The 15856-nt window shown below is 30.4% G+C and overlaps 2 protein-coding genes across 2 annotated transcripts; both read right to left on the bottom strand.

Moving 5' to 3' along the window:
* Nucleotides 1–2977: 2977 nt before the first annotated feature.
* Nucleotides 2978–3901, bottom strand: LOC110649676 (uncharacterized). The gene is made up of 2 exons (XM_058147789.1): nt 3585–3901; nt 2978–3029 (listed from the first exon to the last, which is right to left on the bottom strand). The coding sequence occupies exons 1-2, from the start codon at nt 3899–3901 to the stop codon at nt 2978–2980; spliced, it is 369 nt and encodes a 122-aa protein (XP_058003772.1).
* A 706-nt stretch (nt 3902–4607) lies between these two features.
* LOC110649674 (uridine nucleosidase 1) lies at nt 4608–9275 on the bottom strand. The gene is given in 11 exon segments (XM_058147429.1): nt 4608–5298; nt 5301–5396; nt 5516–5596; nt 5599–5622; nt 5706–5802; nt 6171–6233; nt 6235–6276; nt 6362–6454; nt 6456–6545; nt 8021–8136; nt 9162–9275. Coding segments are annotated over 11 exon segments (861 nt in total). The 5' UTR covers nt 9268–9275; the 3' UTR covers nt 4608–5245.
* Nucleotides 9276–15856: the final 6581 nt, after the last annotated feature.

The raw sequence follows: 15856 nt of genomic DNA, 5'->3' as shown, positions 1-15856 counted from the left end.
TTAACAATACATAGTCATGAAGAAGATATTAGAAATAATATACCAATATATTCATTAAAAATTAATTTTGTATTAGTGAAGGAAAAAAATAAAAAAAAAGGGAAACCTATGAATTTTCATTAAAATATTACTATTTAAAGTGAAATTAAATATATTCATAAATGAATTTCAACTTGATTTTTTATTTAATTTAAATTATAAATTAATTAAATGAGGTGGCAAAAATGATAGGCATCTTTATGGTTTTAGAATTATAATATATTTATGGAAATTGTATTATTATATGTCAAGTGTTCTATTTATAAAAAAAAATAATACTTTTGTAAAATAATTTGAAGAAAAAATTTAATTTAATACAAAATAATGGCCATTTTCAATAACTGCAAATCAATAAAAGATGAATTATATAAAATAACAAAATTATCTAAGAAACTTTTTTAATATTGAATAGAGAAATCGAAAGTTGTTGAAATTAATTATCAAAATTAATAAAATAAATAATATGGCACAAAATTAGATAAATCTTTTATTAACTTCAGAAATATATATATATATATATATATATATATATATATATATATATATATATATATATATATATATATAAAATATTTTTCTTAGAACTGTCACGTGCCTTAGTGCTGTGGTATTTATCATATAATTTTTTTTTCCTTTTACACTACCTTCATACATTTCATAATATTAATGTTATTACTTAGAATAATAGTAATATTACTAAGTTAAGATAATTTTTGAATATATTATATTTTTTTAATATATTAAAAGGATATAAATTTTTTTTGATATTTTAGATTTATATTTTTTTATGTTAAATATTTAATTTTTTTATTTTTTTTAAATATCTTTATTATTGTAATTATTACGTATAATTTTATATAATATATATATTTATTTTTTTTCTTGTACATTAAATTTATGCTTTCATATTATTAATATTATTTTTAGAATATTTTAATATTATTAAATATTACATTTAAATATATTATATTTCTTTAATATACTAAGAAAATATAAAAAAAATTTAATATTTTAAAATGAGAAAATGGTGATTATATGATTTAATCAAACTCAAATTATTTTATATCTTTAATGATTATATTTTTATTATATTATTAAATTATTTTTATTAAAAATTTTTAAAAATAAAAAGTTTAATTATAATGAAAATAATAAAAATAAAATATGAAATAATTAATAATTAATTTAAAATATTATTTTATTTTTATAAAATAAAATTTTGTACATTGATAATTCCCTAATTAATTAAGAAAAGCATGATGATATGGAATTTATAATTTGAGCCGTCCATGCGTAATGGACCACTTGAATTGTCAGATTTTTACGGTCAAACCAAATTAAACTAAACTCACCTTATATCGATTATTGGGCTTGCTAGTGACAAGCTTCACATGGCCTATTGTTAAATATATGAGTAAGGGTGAGAAAAGAAGGTTGTGATTGAATTATTTTAGTTTGATTTTTAATTCGATTTTTATTTTGGTTTCATTTAATTTTATTAGTATTTTTTTTAAAAAAAAATCAGTTTTTAATTTGGTTATTTTCATAAAAAAAAAATTAAAATGATTGAATCAATCGATTTTCCTAATTTGTGGCATTTTGTTTTTATGTATATGTAATTTTATGAAATTTATAATAGGTCTAAAGAATAAAAATTAAAAAACCCAATAAAATAAACCCAAATCAATAAATTAAACTGAAATTTTTGAATTTGAAGTAATTTAAGAATTTGATTAAAAAGTAACTTAATTTATTAAAATTATAAAAAAAATGTAATTGAGAGCTGTGATTATTAAAATAAAAATAGTATTAATATTATTAAAAATTATTAAAATAATATAATATTTTATTTAATTAAAAAGTAATTTTAAAATAAATAAATAAATTATAAATAATGAGTAAATTAACAGATAAATATTCACAACATATTTATTTTAAAAAATTATCTACCCCCTCCCCCTTCACAGAAAATGGATATATGCCATTGAAATTGAGCTCATATCAAGGTTTAGCATAAAAGATTAATAACTTAACACTAAATTTTTAGTTAAAGTATGTTTTGTTGATGTAAAGGAAAAGACTCTGTAGAGTTTTAACATAAAAGATTAATAACTAAACACAAAATTATTAGTGAAACTATGTTTTATTAATGTAAAGAAAAAGATTGTGTAAGAAGTGAGAGTGCAAACTAACTTAGTTGAGCCGAGTTTCGAGAAATTCAAGTTTAGTTTATCAAATTAAAGTTTTTCAAACTTAAATTGAGCTCCAACTCAACTCATGTTGAATTTGAGCCGAATATCAATGGTTTGTTTAAAAAATGAAATTTAAATAAGTTAAGTAAAGTCGAGTTATCGAATTGAATTTCAATTATTTTTAGAATATTCATAAATAAAATGATAAATATTTATGACATAATAAAATATAAATATTTTTAACAAATAAGTTCAAAGTCCATTTAACGAGTCCACTTATAAGTCGAATCGCTAGCTTGTAAATGAGTTAATTTACGAGTCAAATACTATAAAACTCGAATTTGGCTTGTTTATTAAATGAACCTAAAAATTAAATTATAGCTTGACTTCTTTTTTAAATGAATTGAACTAAATCAATTTTTTATCGAGTCAAACCTTCAGCAGCTCGTAAATAACTTGGTTCGTTAATAGCCTAATAGAGAGTGATAAAGTCGCTAGAATTTTCATATGTACAAAATTAATTATACGTCCAAAAACACACTAAATTTCTATTAGAGTTGTCTGCCCATATATGGATATCAACTCGAGTGAGCCACAATGCAGTCCAGGAGAATGATATGTATGTATTCAAAATTCAATCAATTAGACCCGGCTAAGGGTCAGTTAGATGCTTGAATTGGATCAGGGTTGGTCTGAGTCAACGATTCTGGCCTTGAATCGGTCTTAAACTGAAGTTAGGAGGCCGGTTAAGCACCCTCACCTTCTAAATTGGGCACATAACCCGCCAATTCAAACCGACTGTTTCAAAAAAAAAAAAAACTGTCCTGATTTAAAAAACTTGTTTTCTTTTTTTTTTTTTAATTTATATTGAGTTTATATATGGATTTTTTATTTTTTACATTAAAAAATAAATTATTTAATTTGGAAATGAAGTCTAAAAATTTATTATAATTTGATAATATATCTAGGACACAACCCGAACATTCCAAAACTGTTTCAAACTAGCAGTGGGCCGAATCGTGAAACTGGGGCACAGAACCGGACTAGAACCGGCCTGTGACCATATCCACAATCAACCAACAAATGCACAGAATATCAATGAGTCAATGAGTTTTATCTCAATAATATTAGAGTTGTGTATTCAAAATTCAATTGTAATTAAAATTAAATGAAACGGAAGCAAATAAATACACATAATTTCATCATTATGTGGATTTCCACATGAATGTGAATAAATATATATATATATACATACTACTTTCATATTCCTTTTGCTTTAAAAAGCAAAAACCATATATTATACAAGAAAATCTCATGGAAAATTAAAATACAAATAAATGAGAGTTTAATTACCTATTATTGAAAGGGGTAATCTTGATAACCAAGCCAGGAAAAACATCATCAGGGTCATGAATGTGAGGGTTTTCTTCAACTATATAAGGATCACCACATTTTTCACTAATGGTGTGTAAGGTCTCTCCTTCTCGAACCATATAGATCTCATCGCAAATCTTGTTCACAATGTCCTTATTCTGGTTCACAGTCAAGCTAAATTCGCTTTCGGTTTCGCTAACTTCACAGCAGCTGAAAACCAGCAGTGTTGCCATGAGCAAAGCACAGTAGCAAGAAATCTTCTCTGCCATTATAGTTGATGAAGAAACACCCACCATTATTGAATAACTAGGCTAAATTCTTGCTTCTTAATGTGTTCTGGCTTTAAAAGCTTTTGCCTAAAGAGAATTTTTTGTATATAGGATTGCTAAATAAGAGAAGAAAAGGTTATTTTCTGTAGGTGGTTGAAGTGGGTGGTGAAGTTTCATCATGTAGGGAGTTGAGAGGGTTCCTTCAGTGTGGTAGGTAAGTGTCAGCGGGAAGGGAATTCAAAATAAGAGGAGACTGGAGAGAGTTGGTTAACTGCTTTTGTTTAATGGGTTTGCTTCCTTACTCTCATCTTTCAATTTTCAACGTTAATTCAATAATCCAACAATAAAGAAAAGAAATTAATTTCATGCAAAACAAGAATAGCACCAATCCTTGAAGACATCAATCCTCTTCAATTTTATGTATGATATATTGAGGTTGAGTGATTAATTTAATGAATTAATTATTTTTTATTCTTGATTAATTAAATTAATTTGGTGAGTGGTATCGATAACTTATGTAGTATTTTTAGTTTGAGGGCTACATTCCAACAAAACCATAAGTGGGTAAGGCATCATGCGTCTGAAAGTCCTGCGGTGCCTATGCGCACTTGCTCAGAGTGTGACTGTACTTTGCTTTTGATACGCATATAGATTCTTGGACTTCATTAGGCATCAAGAATTGGCTTAGCCCGAGGCAAGATATTAAATTTAGATTTTCTTGAATATGCACTAGTGAAGACCTAATAAGGCTCTGCTTTATGAATTATGAATTGGAGAGATAGTTGAAAAGATAGCAAACTAACTAAAAATGGTTAAATAACCAAATGCCTCAAAGTTGTTAAACCCTTAACATCATGTACTACAAGGCAGTTGCTTGATCTTCGTGCTTAAGTGCTTAATTGTTGACATAAGAGACGCTTCCACATTGCAACACCGTGGTTTGTTGCCCATAGTTTTAGCCCAAGTGCTGGTACACAGGTTAAACAACAGAACTCGCTATGTTGAATTCATCTAGTTGAAAATCAATCAAGAGAACGTTTTTGCACGCATGCTTCGGAGTTTGAAATGATTGTTAGAACAATTGTTGGCCCCTTGTGCCCAAACCAGAAAGTGAAGGCAAAGATCATATGGGGCTTCAACATTCCTACTTTGGCGTCTGGCATCTTCAAAAAGCCAGGATGGAGAATAATTCTCACGGTTTCATCAAAAATTTTCTGATGTAATTGAGCACTTCTTCCACATCAACTGCCCAAGCAACTTCTATAGGGGCATATCCTGTCCACGGGTGCTTGTACTCCATATGCATCAAATTACAGCATAATGATTGGAGAAAGCAAAAGCAAAACCAATTAGAATACATTAAAGAGCATCCTAGGTTTGGATATACATTTTAAGTCCTTGGCCCATCAGTGTATATCCCACACGATGCCCTGTGTCTCGACTCTCACAACCCCCTTCTTGTATGTGAAGAGATCACGGCAAACTAGCGCTACAAAACTCACAGGGTCATGAAGAAAAATCCCTGGAACAACAACTCAAGGAGCATTTCACTAAAATACATAAAAGCTCAAACAAATAGGCAAAATATAAACCTTGAAAAGAAGAATTCTATGTTGATAAAAGATGGAAATGGAAAATTACCATATACACCATCAGACTTCACATGCCAATCTCTATAGAATTTGCACATGTCACATATTATTTGAGCATATTTCCCTTTGATTGCCTCAATTCAAGAAGGTCATCATCTGCAATATAAGAAATTATTGAAAAGAACCATGAAAAAGAAATGCTAAGAATGAACTGAGAACAAAAGAAGGTGCTATTCAACCTGTAAATTTAACTTGGGTTGTGATATTTATTCCAACGACAACAATGTTTGCTCCAGATGTAAAGACTACATCTGCCGCTTCTGCGTCTCCATAAATCTGCAAGTCCCAAAAATGTTGGACTTGAACTTGAAGCATATTTGTTGGCAAAACAGTTATTCAAGTTAGCTAAAACTTATTTAGCATGTGATCTTAAGTTGCAGAAAGCTAAACGTTAAAGTACAATAATTGATTGGAGGCTTATCAAATTACTGTTGCTTCTATCATACAATGCAACACCTTCCATCAACATAAAACATTATCAACATTATTGAGTGGAGGTCTTATCACATTTAAAGTAGTAAGAGATTGAGAAACAAGTATCCAACTAGGAAAAGATCCACTGAAGGAGTAGGCTAAGTCAGACATTGTATGTATTTCCATAGCTCGATTGTACAGATCAGATGGATATGCACATTAGCACTTACATTTCCTTCAGCAGCAGGATTTACATTTCTCAGTGCAAAAAATGCACCTCCAAGTACAACTATATTTTTTCACCTTGTTTGCAAAGGAGGAGTCCCTTTTGATTGCCTAGCACCATAAAAATGATAGTTACAAAGTCATATTTCTCAAATTACCATAGGTAAAGCTGGAAAGAAGGGGCAATAAAGCTTACCAGAGCCAAGTTAGTCAGTGGTCCTAGCGCAAGTATGGATACTTCACCGGGGTATTCAGAGGCCTTGTCAACTAAAAATTCAGAAGCAGTCTTTCTCAAATTTCTGAGCTTTTGGAGAAGGTAGAAAAATGTTTCCCAGTCCATCAGAACCATGAACAAAGTCAGCAACACGACCCTTTCCTCCCTTTTCCATATGCAAACATAGTTAGGAAATATGAAAACTAAAACTGATGTAATTTGGCAATCTAATAAGTGAAACAGAAGTATTCACAAGAATGCAAACCAAATTATATCCCAAGATGAAATACAAGAGTTTTCCTATGCAAAAAATTTGTAGAAAAATAAGTCCCACAATAAACATGGGCAAATAACTTAAATTCTCACACAAGGGAAACAATAAGCCAATCAGACAGGGTCAAGAATAAAACATTGCAGAAAAAATAATGTTGAAGGAAAACAAAAAAAAAAAAATTAACAAGCAACACGTCAGTGTTTTCCCTAAAGGAGTTAGATCAAGCATTATTCAAGATATACAATATCAAGTCTACCTCAATGATAAGCCAATGATATAATTAGATAGTTACTTTTAGAGGCTCAGGGCTGCCATCTGCCACAGGAACATCTGGAGAACCTGTGATCTAATACTATCCTTTTGCACATATAACTCAACTCAACTAAGTCTTTATCCCAAAAATTTATTGGGATCGGCTATATGGATTCTCTTTCTCCACTCTAAACGATTTTGGGCTAAATACTTGGAAATGTGTAATGCTTCTAGGTACGATTTTGAGATAAATTCTCGGAAATATGTAATGCTTCTAGATCATGTTGTACTACTCTCCTTCAAGTCAGTTTAGGTCTCACCCTTTTTTTCTTTCTATCCTCTAACTCAATGTGCTCTACTTGTCTAACTGAAGCCTCCGTATGTCTACGCTTCACATGACCAAATCACAATCTCCCTTCTCTCAAATTATCCTCGATTGGCACCACTCCTACCTTTTCTCTAATACTCTCGTTAAAGACTTTATCTAGTCTAGTATGACCTTTGGGCTAAATACTTGGAAATGTGTAATGCTTCTAGGTACGATTTTGGGATAAATTCTCGGAAATATGTAATGCTTCTAGGTCATGTTGTACTACTCTCCTCCAAGTCAGTTTAGGTCTCACCCTTTTTTTCTTTCTATCCTCTAACTCAATGTACTCTACTTGTCTAACTGAAGCCTCCGTATGTCTACGCTTCACATGACCAAATCACAATCTCCCTTCTCTCAAATTATCCTCGATTGGCACCACTCCTACCTTTTCTCTAATACTCTCGTTAAAGACTTTATCTAGTCTAGTATGACCACTCATCCACCTTAACATTCCTATCTCCACAACTCTTATCTTAGACACATATGACTCCTTCATTGCCCAACACCCACTTCCATATAACATGGCCGGTTGTATAGCTATGCGGTAAAATTTTCCTTTCAATTTATTGGGAATTTTACGATCACATAAAACTCCCGTAGCACGTCTACACTTCAACCATTCGGCTTTAATCCATTAAAAACAGAAATTGATCATGAACATGTTCCAAACACATTAAACACCTGGATGGGGGCAAAATAAGTATCATACTATAAGAGATGGAACTAGCTGTACAAAGATACATACCAGAAGCAAAGCATTACGTGTGTCATCTTTTGTTGTAACATTAACAAATATTGTTGTCAAGCCCAAGATCTCCAACTCTGGAGATTGAAATGCCATCATGATTGCCATGCTATCATCTACTGATCGATAAGTTCACATCATAAAGCCAATTCAGTCACCTAGATGATCAGTAGCACAATGTACAGAGGTAGAATACTTTCTCCATGCCTTTCAACCCATAGAAGAGTAAAGAAGTAAATAAACAAAAGGTAATTTCATTGTTTAAAGGATAATTACAACTTTTCAAAACCTCCAGATCCTCTGGCAACTAAAGATAAAGAAGTAAATAAACAAAAGGTAATTTCATTGTTTAAAGGATAATTACAACTTTTCAAAACCTCCAGATCCTCTGGCAACTAAAGATATATCTAGTGGCACAAAGAGGCACCCATGTGCATGCTTTCTTTGCCTCATCCAAATTTTCCATACTTTTGATTCTGTTACTTCTTAAACAGTTGCTACACCTCACTCATCGAGAATATACTTGAACTTGGAATAAAATTTGTTCCACTCTAGCATCTCTAAATTGATTCTCTCATCCATATGACCATATACATAAATAGCAGGCGAAGGAAAAGAAACAAAAAATTTCAAAACTTTCAAATCCCCCCTCAGCATCTGGGACTAAGATAAAGGAAGTATTCCAAAATTTAGCAAAGCGTCAACCTTTTTGACCTTTTATACTCAACATTCAACTTTAAGTCTTTAAACAATCAAAACTTTCAACTTTGTTCCGATTTTCACTTTCTCCCAAATTTTACCAGCAACCCAACAAAGGTTAACTCAATTACACTCACTTCTCAACAAATTCCAAGTTCCATGCCCAACGATACAAAGAACAAGAACCAGAAAATGCCAAAAATGATAGAAGAAACAAGAAAGAAAGACACACAAAAATAAAATGAAGAAGAAATGAACAAAAAGAAAACACTGATTCCATGGAACAATCACAATGAGAACTTACAGCACTTACGTCCATTGAAATTACAGGACTGATAAAAACATGAGCAGTTCTAAGGCCATTACTAATTTTCATCCCCACATTATCACATTTAACAACAAAACAGAAGCCCTAAAAATTAAAAGGGGAAAAAAATCTCACCAATCCCAGGGTCAGTATCGATAATGAGCTTCTGGGGCATAGCAGGTGCAGATGCAGCCAAAACGCCGTTGGTTTCATTATGAATTTTATCCATCCCAGTATCCATGTTGCTTCCTCTTGGACAATGAAATAACATAGGAAATATATGAAAATTAAGAGAGTTCGGGCAGCTTTATGTCAGCTTCCCCAGGACGAATGACTATGATGACGAGAAGCTTAGCCGCCGCCAAAGCAAACGCTTAATTTTATATATTTGTTATTATTTAATTCATATATTTTTAAAAAATTAATAATTTATGTACTATTTTTATAAAAAAATATTTATTTTCAGTCGTTTGAATATTATAATTATTTAATTTTATAATTTTAAATCTATTAATTATTAATTCTTATAATATAAATAATTCATTTACTTATTCTCTTTTAATTTACTTGGCTGACGAAAAATCTAATTTATAATGGAAATGATTACACAGTTGAATTTAAAATGGAAATGATTACACAGTCAGACTAAAAAGTGAAAGTTAAATAGTATATTTTTTAAATAGGAAAATTAAAATTTTAATTTTATAAAATATAAAAAATAAATTATAAATTTTCCTTTAAAATTTTCATAGTTTATTAAAAAATTATTGACATATTTAATGAGATTTAGTTTAATTAAAGAATAAATATTATTTAATATATTTATTTAATATATCATTAATCTTATATTTTTATTTTATTTATTCTTTAATTCTTGTCATTTTGATTGATAATTTAAATTTCATTTGATTTCTGTAAATTAGAAAACATAATTAAATAGTTTTTCACCTTTTTAAAATTTTAAATTATTTAATTCACATAATAATTTTTCAATTAGCTTTTTTTTAATATAATTGTCTAATTGAGTCATTCTCAGCAATTTGTGTGTTAAACAATCTATATTAGAATTTTTTTTTTAAATATAAATGGCTCTAATTAAAATTCGATGTTTAATAATTTTAGAGACAATTTTAATACTATTGAGTTAAAAATATTTTTTAATGAAATCAAATTGTTAAAATTTAAATTCATACCTTTTACCATTATGTAACATCCATTAATTTTTTTAATTATTGAATAGTTCAAAATTTGTGAATTTTTATTTTAATTTTATAATTTTTTATTTTAAAAATAAACTTTAGTTTTTCAAAAAATAAATTTTAGTTTTTCAAAAAATAAAGAAAATTGAGAATTCTTAAAAAAAAAAAAAAAAAAAAGAAGAAGAAAGAAGAAGAAGAGAAGAGAACTGAGGGTCTGAGAAGTTGACTTCAACTAGAAAAACCGGCATGCCGTTTAAGTGTAATAGCGAAACGGCATATTATATAGTCAAAAAAACGCGTGCCAGGCCAGTGAAAAACGACGAGTCGTTTTGTTGTCACCTTTCCCAGTTGAGCTTTCTTCCTTGCGAATCTGTCAATCTATCTCTCAAAGAATTCTTCAATATTTTATGAACCCATACACCAAAATAAAGCCAAGACTTAACATAAAAGGATTTTCTTTATAAAAGTCTAGGTTTTGACCTTTGGGTTGGAAGAAATCGAAAGGAGGAAAGGTTTTCGAAGAGATAATTCTCTATAAAGTTTTACTTTTAAGTTAGGAGGGCAAAGATTCTATCTATAAAAAAGATTATCTATTTAAATTTAAATTTAATTAATATTTATAATATTTTAATTTATTTAAATCTCATTAAAATTTTATTTTAAATTATTTAAATTTATTTTAAAACCGATTATTGAATTTATTTAGATTTATATATTTTAATTAATATTTATATAAAAATATATTTTAAAAATTTTATAATTTTATACAGATATTTAAATCTATTTATTCAAAATATATTATATAAAAAAAATTTATAATAATATTATAAAATAAATTTCTCATATTTATTAATTATTTTTATAAATAGATTCAAATAAATAGTATACAACACACAAAATTTAAATTAAACCCAAATTTAATATGGTTCAATTCTAAATTCTAAAACCATGCAGAGCCCTTTCCAACATCAACAACTCCTAGGAAAGGTACCTGTATCAAAAAAAAAAAAAATAGTCGCACATCATCGTATCATTTCATTTTATGATAAATAACAATTATAAGCCGGGATTTTGAATAAACAAATATAATGTAATTTAAATTAATTTTTATGAGAAAGCTTTTCTTCTCTATTTTTTTGATTTTTTTAATTTTTTCTTTAAATAATAACTGGTAAGTGTTTTTATCGTTGTATTTTTTTATATTATTTTAGTGTTTTATTCCTTTTAATGAAATTTTATATATTTTTATTATTAAGATTTTTTTTTGAAAAAACGTATTTTGTAAAATGCATATCTTTTATTCTATATAAAATCTAAATTTAGAAACAATCAAATGGGATTTATTAAAAAACCATGAAGTGAATAGTAGGGCGTAAAATTCGTCAATTGATCAATTTATATCACATTTTACCTCTCTGTAAGTTATAATGAGAGACACAAATTAAATTACTATGCCAACTATAGTTTCAAAACAAATTGAAATATTTCCATTCAAAGAATTATATTGGAAATCAAATAAATCACAATTCGTTCATCAATTTCCCCATATAGGATTGACAACACATAAATTTCTCAAACACTTCAAATAAACATTCAAACCGGCTCACCCCCTTACTTCAATAAAATTCATAGCCAACATCTACCTTTACAGAATCACAAAATTCCTTTCGCTATATTAAAGTTATCAAATGCAAGAAAAATCATAACTCATTCATAATAAATTTATTCCAATCCATCATAAAGTAAAAAAAAAAAAAAAAAAAAGGGTTAGTTGTACACAAACCTCAATGGATTTCCTTTTTCTTGATTTACTTCTCCTTGCTTTTTACGGCCTCCTTTTCTACTGAAAACACACAATTAAAGTGTATGAATACTCATCCCAATTATCTCTAATAGCTAATCAAATAAATGTCTAATGCATTCCTAAGTAAATTTTGAAATTTCAATGTATTATGGGTTAAGGGTAGTTCTGAACCCTGACTTTGCAATCCCATTTCAACCTAGTTTCAATCATTAACAACCCAAAAATTTAAAAATAATAATTAATTAATTAATTAAAAATTTAATTAAACTTTAACATAATAAAATAATTTAGGACCTAGTTGTAAACCTCTAAGAAGTTGAGGGACTAATAGTATAATTAGAAGTTAAAAAAAAAATTCAGAAACTTAAAACGCAGCAGCCTCCCCCTCCCCCCCCCCCCCACCATTCTCTCTCCCCTACTCCACTCTCCCCCTCACTTTCTCCCTCCCATTTTCGTCCCACGCCAAAGATTAGTGCCGTGAGGTACCGTCGGCCTTCCCAGTGTCGGAACAACCACTGCATAACGGCCGAAGGTGAGGCAGCACAGAGAGAGAGAAAGAGAGAGGAAAGAGAAGATAGAGGGAGAGCGCACGCGACAGGGGCCCGACTTTGCGGCGTCGCCTCGGCGGCCATTCCCGGTGATTTCAAGTGCCACGGACTCCCAAGATGATGAACTTTCAGATGAGACCTGTGGCACCCCGTTTGGTGGCTAGAGGAAGGAGAACCGGCAAGGGAAAGTTGGAAGAAAATCATATGGGTTTCCCGGTTTCTGATCACTTTTCCGGCGATCCGACCGTCTGATCGGAAATCCGAGGCCACCGATGGACTCAGGACGACGATATCTTCGAGATAGGACTGGTCCCTCCCCAATCGGACACCGTTTGAAAAAGGCGATAATCGGACGGTCCAGATCGCTTGGTGAGATTTTTAAACTTTTTCGATTCTCAAAATTTAAAAATAATTTTATGATAATTATTAACAAAATTTATTTATTTGGACTTTATTTAGGTGTGATCGGATCAAGTATAGCTCACCGGCGTTGGGACCGCAATTTCAGCCAAATTCGGCTACCCGGTGGCCCGTCTCATAACGTAGTCGACATTATAGTTAATCCTAGCATTTTCAGACATTCTGGACGTGTTCCGGATGTCAGAATTGACATAGGTAAACCTGAACTCCAAGTTGCTCATTTTCGGCTAATACCGATTTAGAATAAAAATTCATAAAATATTCGTGGATGATCGAAAAATTATAATTCCTTTTGCAATAGCCTTATAATATTATTAAGGACCGCGGAGCAAAATTTTAAAATTTTTAGAGCTCGTTTGAATAGTTTTTTTTTTTTTGCAAAAGGACTAGTTATAGGGGCTAAATTGTAATTTTTGTAATTGTGGATTGTTGACTGTTTGGGTGAGCCCAGGAGGGGCCTTGTGATGTGATTGAGTTGTGATTTTGTAATTGGCGGATATAGAAGTGTATTTTGAAGCCTTTTTTCAGGTTGGGTAGGTTGCAGGTATAAGAAAAACTCTGTTGGATTTCGGCATGAATTAGGCTGTCTGTTGCCTCTTTAGAGTTTTATTTTGACTTAGTACTAATAAATTTATAATTTAATTATTAGGTAATCGATGTCAGCTATTTTCCTCCATCCAACAGCCACAATAGTCCTCGGTGTACTGTGAGTAAAATATTAATTTTAATTGTAATTTCGATATTATTATATGTTCAAGTATGCCCATGTATCACTTATAAATATGTATTTATGTAGTTAAATGCTAGGCACGTTTTGTGTTGCATTCATAATTGTTAAAGTGCCATGGATGTTGTTGTGATAATTTGGAGCAGTGTGCGTGAGTTGGCGTGCGTGTGGTATGGTGTTGGCTATGGACAGAACGGGTAGACACGACTTGAGATCTTCGCTAGGACCTGGTCCTTCGAGGTAGACATGGCTTGAGTTCTTCGCTGGGACCCCGATTTGATTTATTAAGCGAAAGTCTGGCTTAAGTTCTTCTCTGGCACAGGTTGGATTAAGAGGGTTGTATAGGGGATCAGCTCCCATATATGTATTGTTTGACCTTATCGGGTGTGTGAGTGCTCCAGATTATCTTTTTACTGTTATGATGTGAAAATATTGACGATGTTGCATTTCACTCCACAGGATGCATTAGCTTTAGATAGCTATAGAGATTACGGTTAAAATTGGTATTTTACTCTCTGAGTCGAACGCTCACTCCTGTTCACCTATTTTTCCAGGCTACAGGAGGAGTTCTTTTATAGAGCAACCTGTTTTCTTCCTTGCAGATTTAACGTCGGTTATTTAATTGTTTTATTATTTTTTCAAAATTTGAAATATAAAACTCCGCATGTGTTAGTAATAGTGTAGACCTTGTTAGAAATCCTATTAATTTAAATTTTTTAGATTGATAAATGAATATTTGTATGGTATTTAAATAATTTGTAAGTGATGGTAACAGAGTTGAGCGGGGCTCCTCTGACTTCAGTTTTTTATGGTTATCGGGTTGGGTTGACCTGAATAAAAATATTTTATTTTATTTTATTTTATTTTATTTTATTTTATTTTATTTATATGTTGGGCATCGGTTATGAATTTGAGAACAGTAAGGCTTACTACGAGTCTCGGGGGCTTTATGCTGGCCCAGGTCCTAGTGCCGGTCCGGCCCATAGGTTGAGATGTGACAATAATTTGGGAAGGTGATCTCAATGAAAGTTATTTCTCTATGTCTTATTTTATTTTCCTTTTTGAATCATTCAATTTAGAGTTTTAGATCTCAAGTTATGGCCAAATTACTAAACACTATTCTGGGTGTCATATCCTGAAATTCCAGGTTTTACAGATTTGTATCTTAACTTTACATTCTATATCCGAGCATCTTAAGTTTATAATTTGACCCTGGTCCCTAAAATAATGTTTTAGGACTTTGTCTCAGGTTTTCAAATTATTTTGAATCACTTCAATTAGAGTTTTGTAGAGGAATTTATAGCCTGATAACCATTCGGAGGTCACAGGGCAATTTGGCTAAAATGCAAAAATTTCAAATTTGAGATTCCTGATTTATCCCAATAATTCCCCTACTTTGCCCTAATAACTGGGTTCTGGTCAAAACATGAAGTTTTTAGTTATATATCTTATGAAAATTTTGACTTTGGAATTACTATATTTTCAGTTTTGTAATCCAAGTTATGACAATTTGCCAAAACTAGTCACATGCTTAATCCTTCACATTTTTCAGGTTCAGTCTAGCACTAAGGTAGATTTGCTGAACTAACTTTGTCTAGCAATTTGATCAGGTTATGGTCATAATTTAGCTCTATTGTCTTCATAAGAATTGTTATTCTATGTCTTAGATTTTCATTGATTCAAGAATCACCTGAATTGGAGTTTTTTAGAGTGAATTATGCCTAATTTACTAAGTACTATTCATATAGTCATTTTCTCGAGGTTCATAATTGGTAACCCAGATTCAAGCCTAATTTGAGGTATCCTATGGTCATTTTCTAGGCAGGGTGTCTTCATAAAAATTCAAGCATTATGTCTTAACTTTCATCTCCAATTGATTTCACACCAATTGGAGTTAAGTAGTTCAACTTATGAGCATTTAAGTGCATTGGACACAAGCTGTCTAGATTTTAGCACATTAGCACCCTACCATTTTACTAATTTCTTTCATCAATTCAACACCAAATCACATTAATTGTACCTCAAATGACCTTAATTTGATATCGATAACCCTAATTTCACTTAATACAATAAAAACCCTAATTTCTCTAAAACCCTAATATTCCATCTCCCAATTCATGCAAATGCATGCA

Source organism: Hevea brasiliensis, chromosome 5 (genome assembly GCF_030052815.1).
Source record: "Hevea brasiliensis isolate MT/VB/25A 57/8 chromosome 5, ASM3005281v1, whole genome shotgun sequence".
Classification (NCBI taxonomy): domain Eukaryota; kingdom Viridiplantae; phylum Streptophyta; class Magnoliopsida; order Malpighiales; family Euphorbiaceae; genus Hevea; species Hevea brasiliensis.
Note: the sequence above shows the minus strand (reverse complement) of the source record. Positions and strands in the feature narration are given on the sequence as shown.

Excerpts from the sequence above, each read along its gene's own strand:
- LOC110649676 (XM_058147789.1), bottom strand. The coding sequence starts at position 3,901 with ATGGTGGGTGTTTCTTCATCAACTATAATGGCAGAGAAGATTTCTTGC. Across the intron at positions 3,030-3,584 it reads ATTACCCCTTTCAATAATAG|TCGGTTTGAATTGGCGGGTT; the intron begins GTAATTAAACTC and ends TTTTTGAAACAG.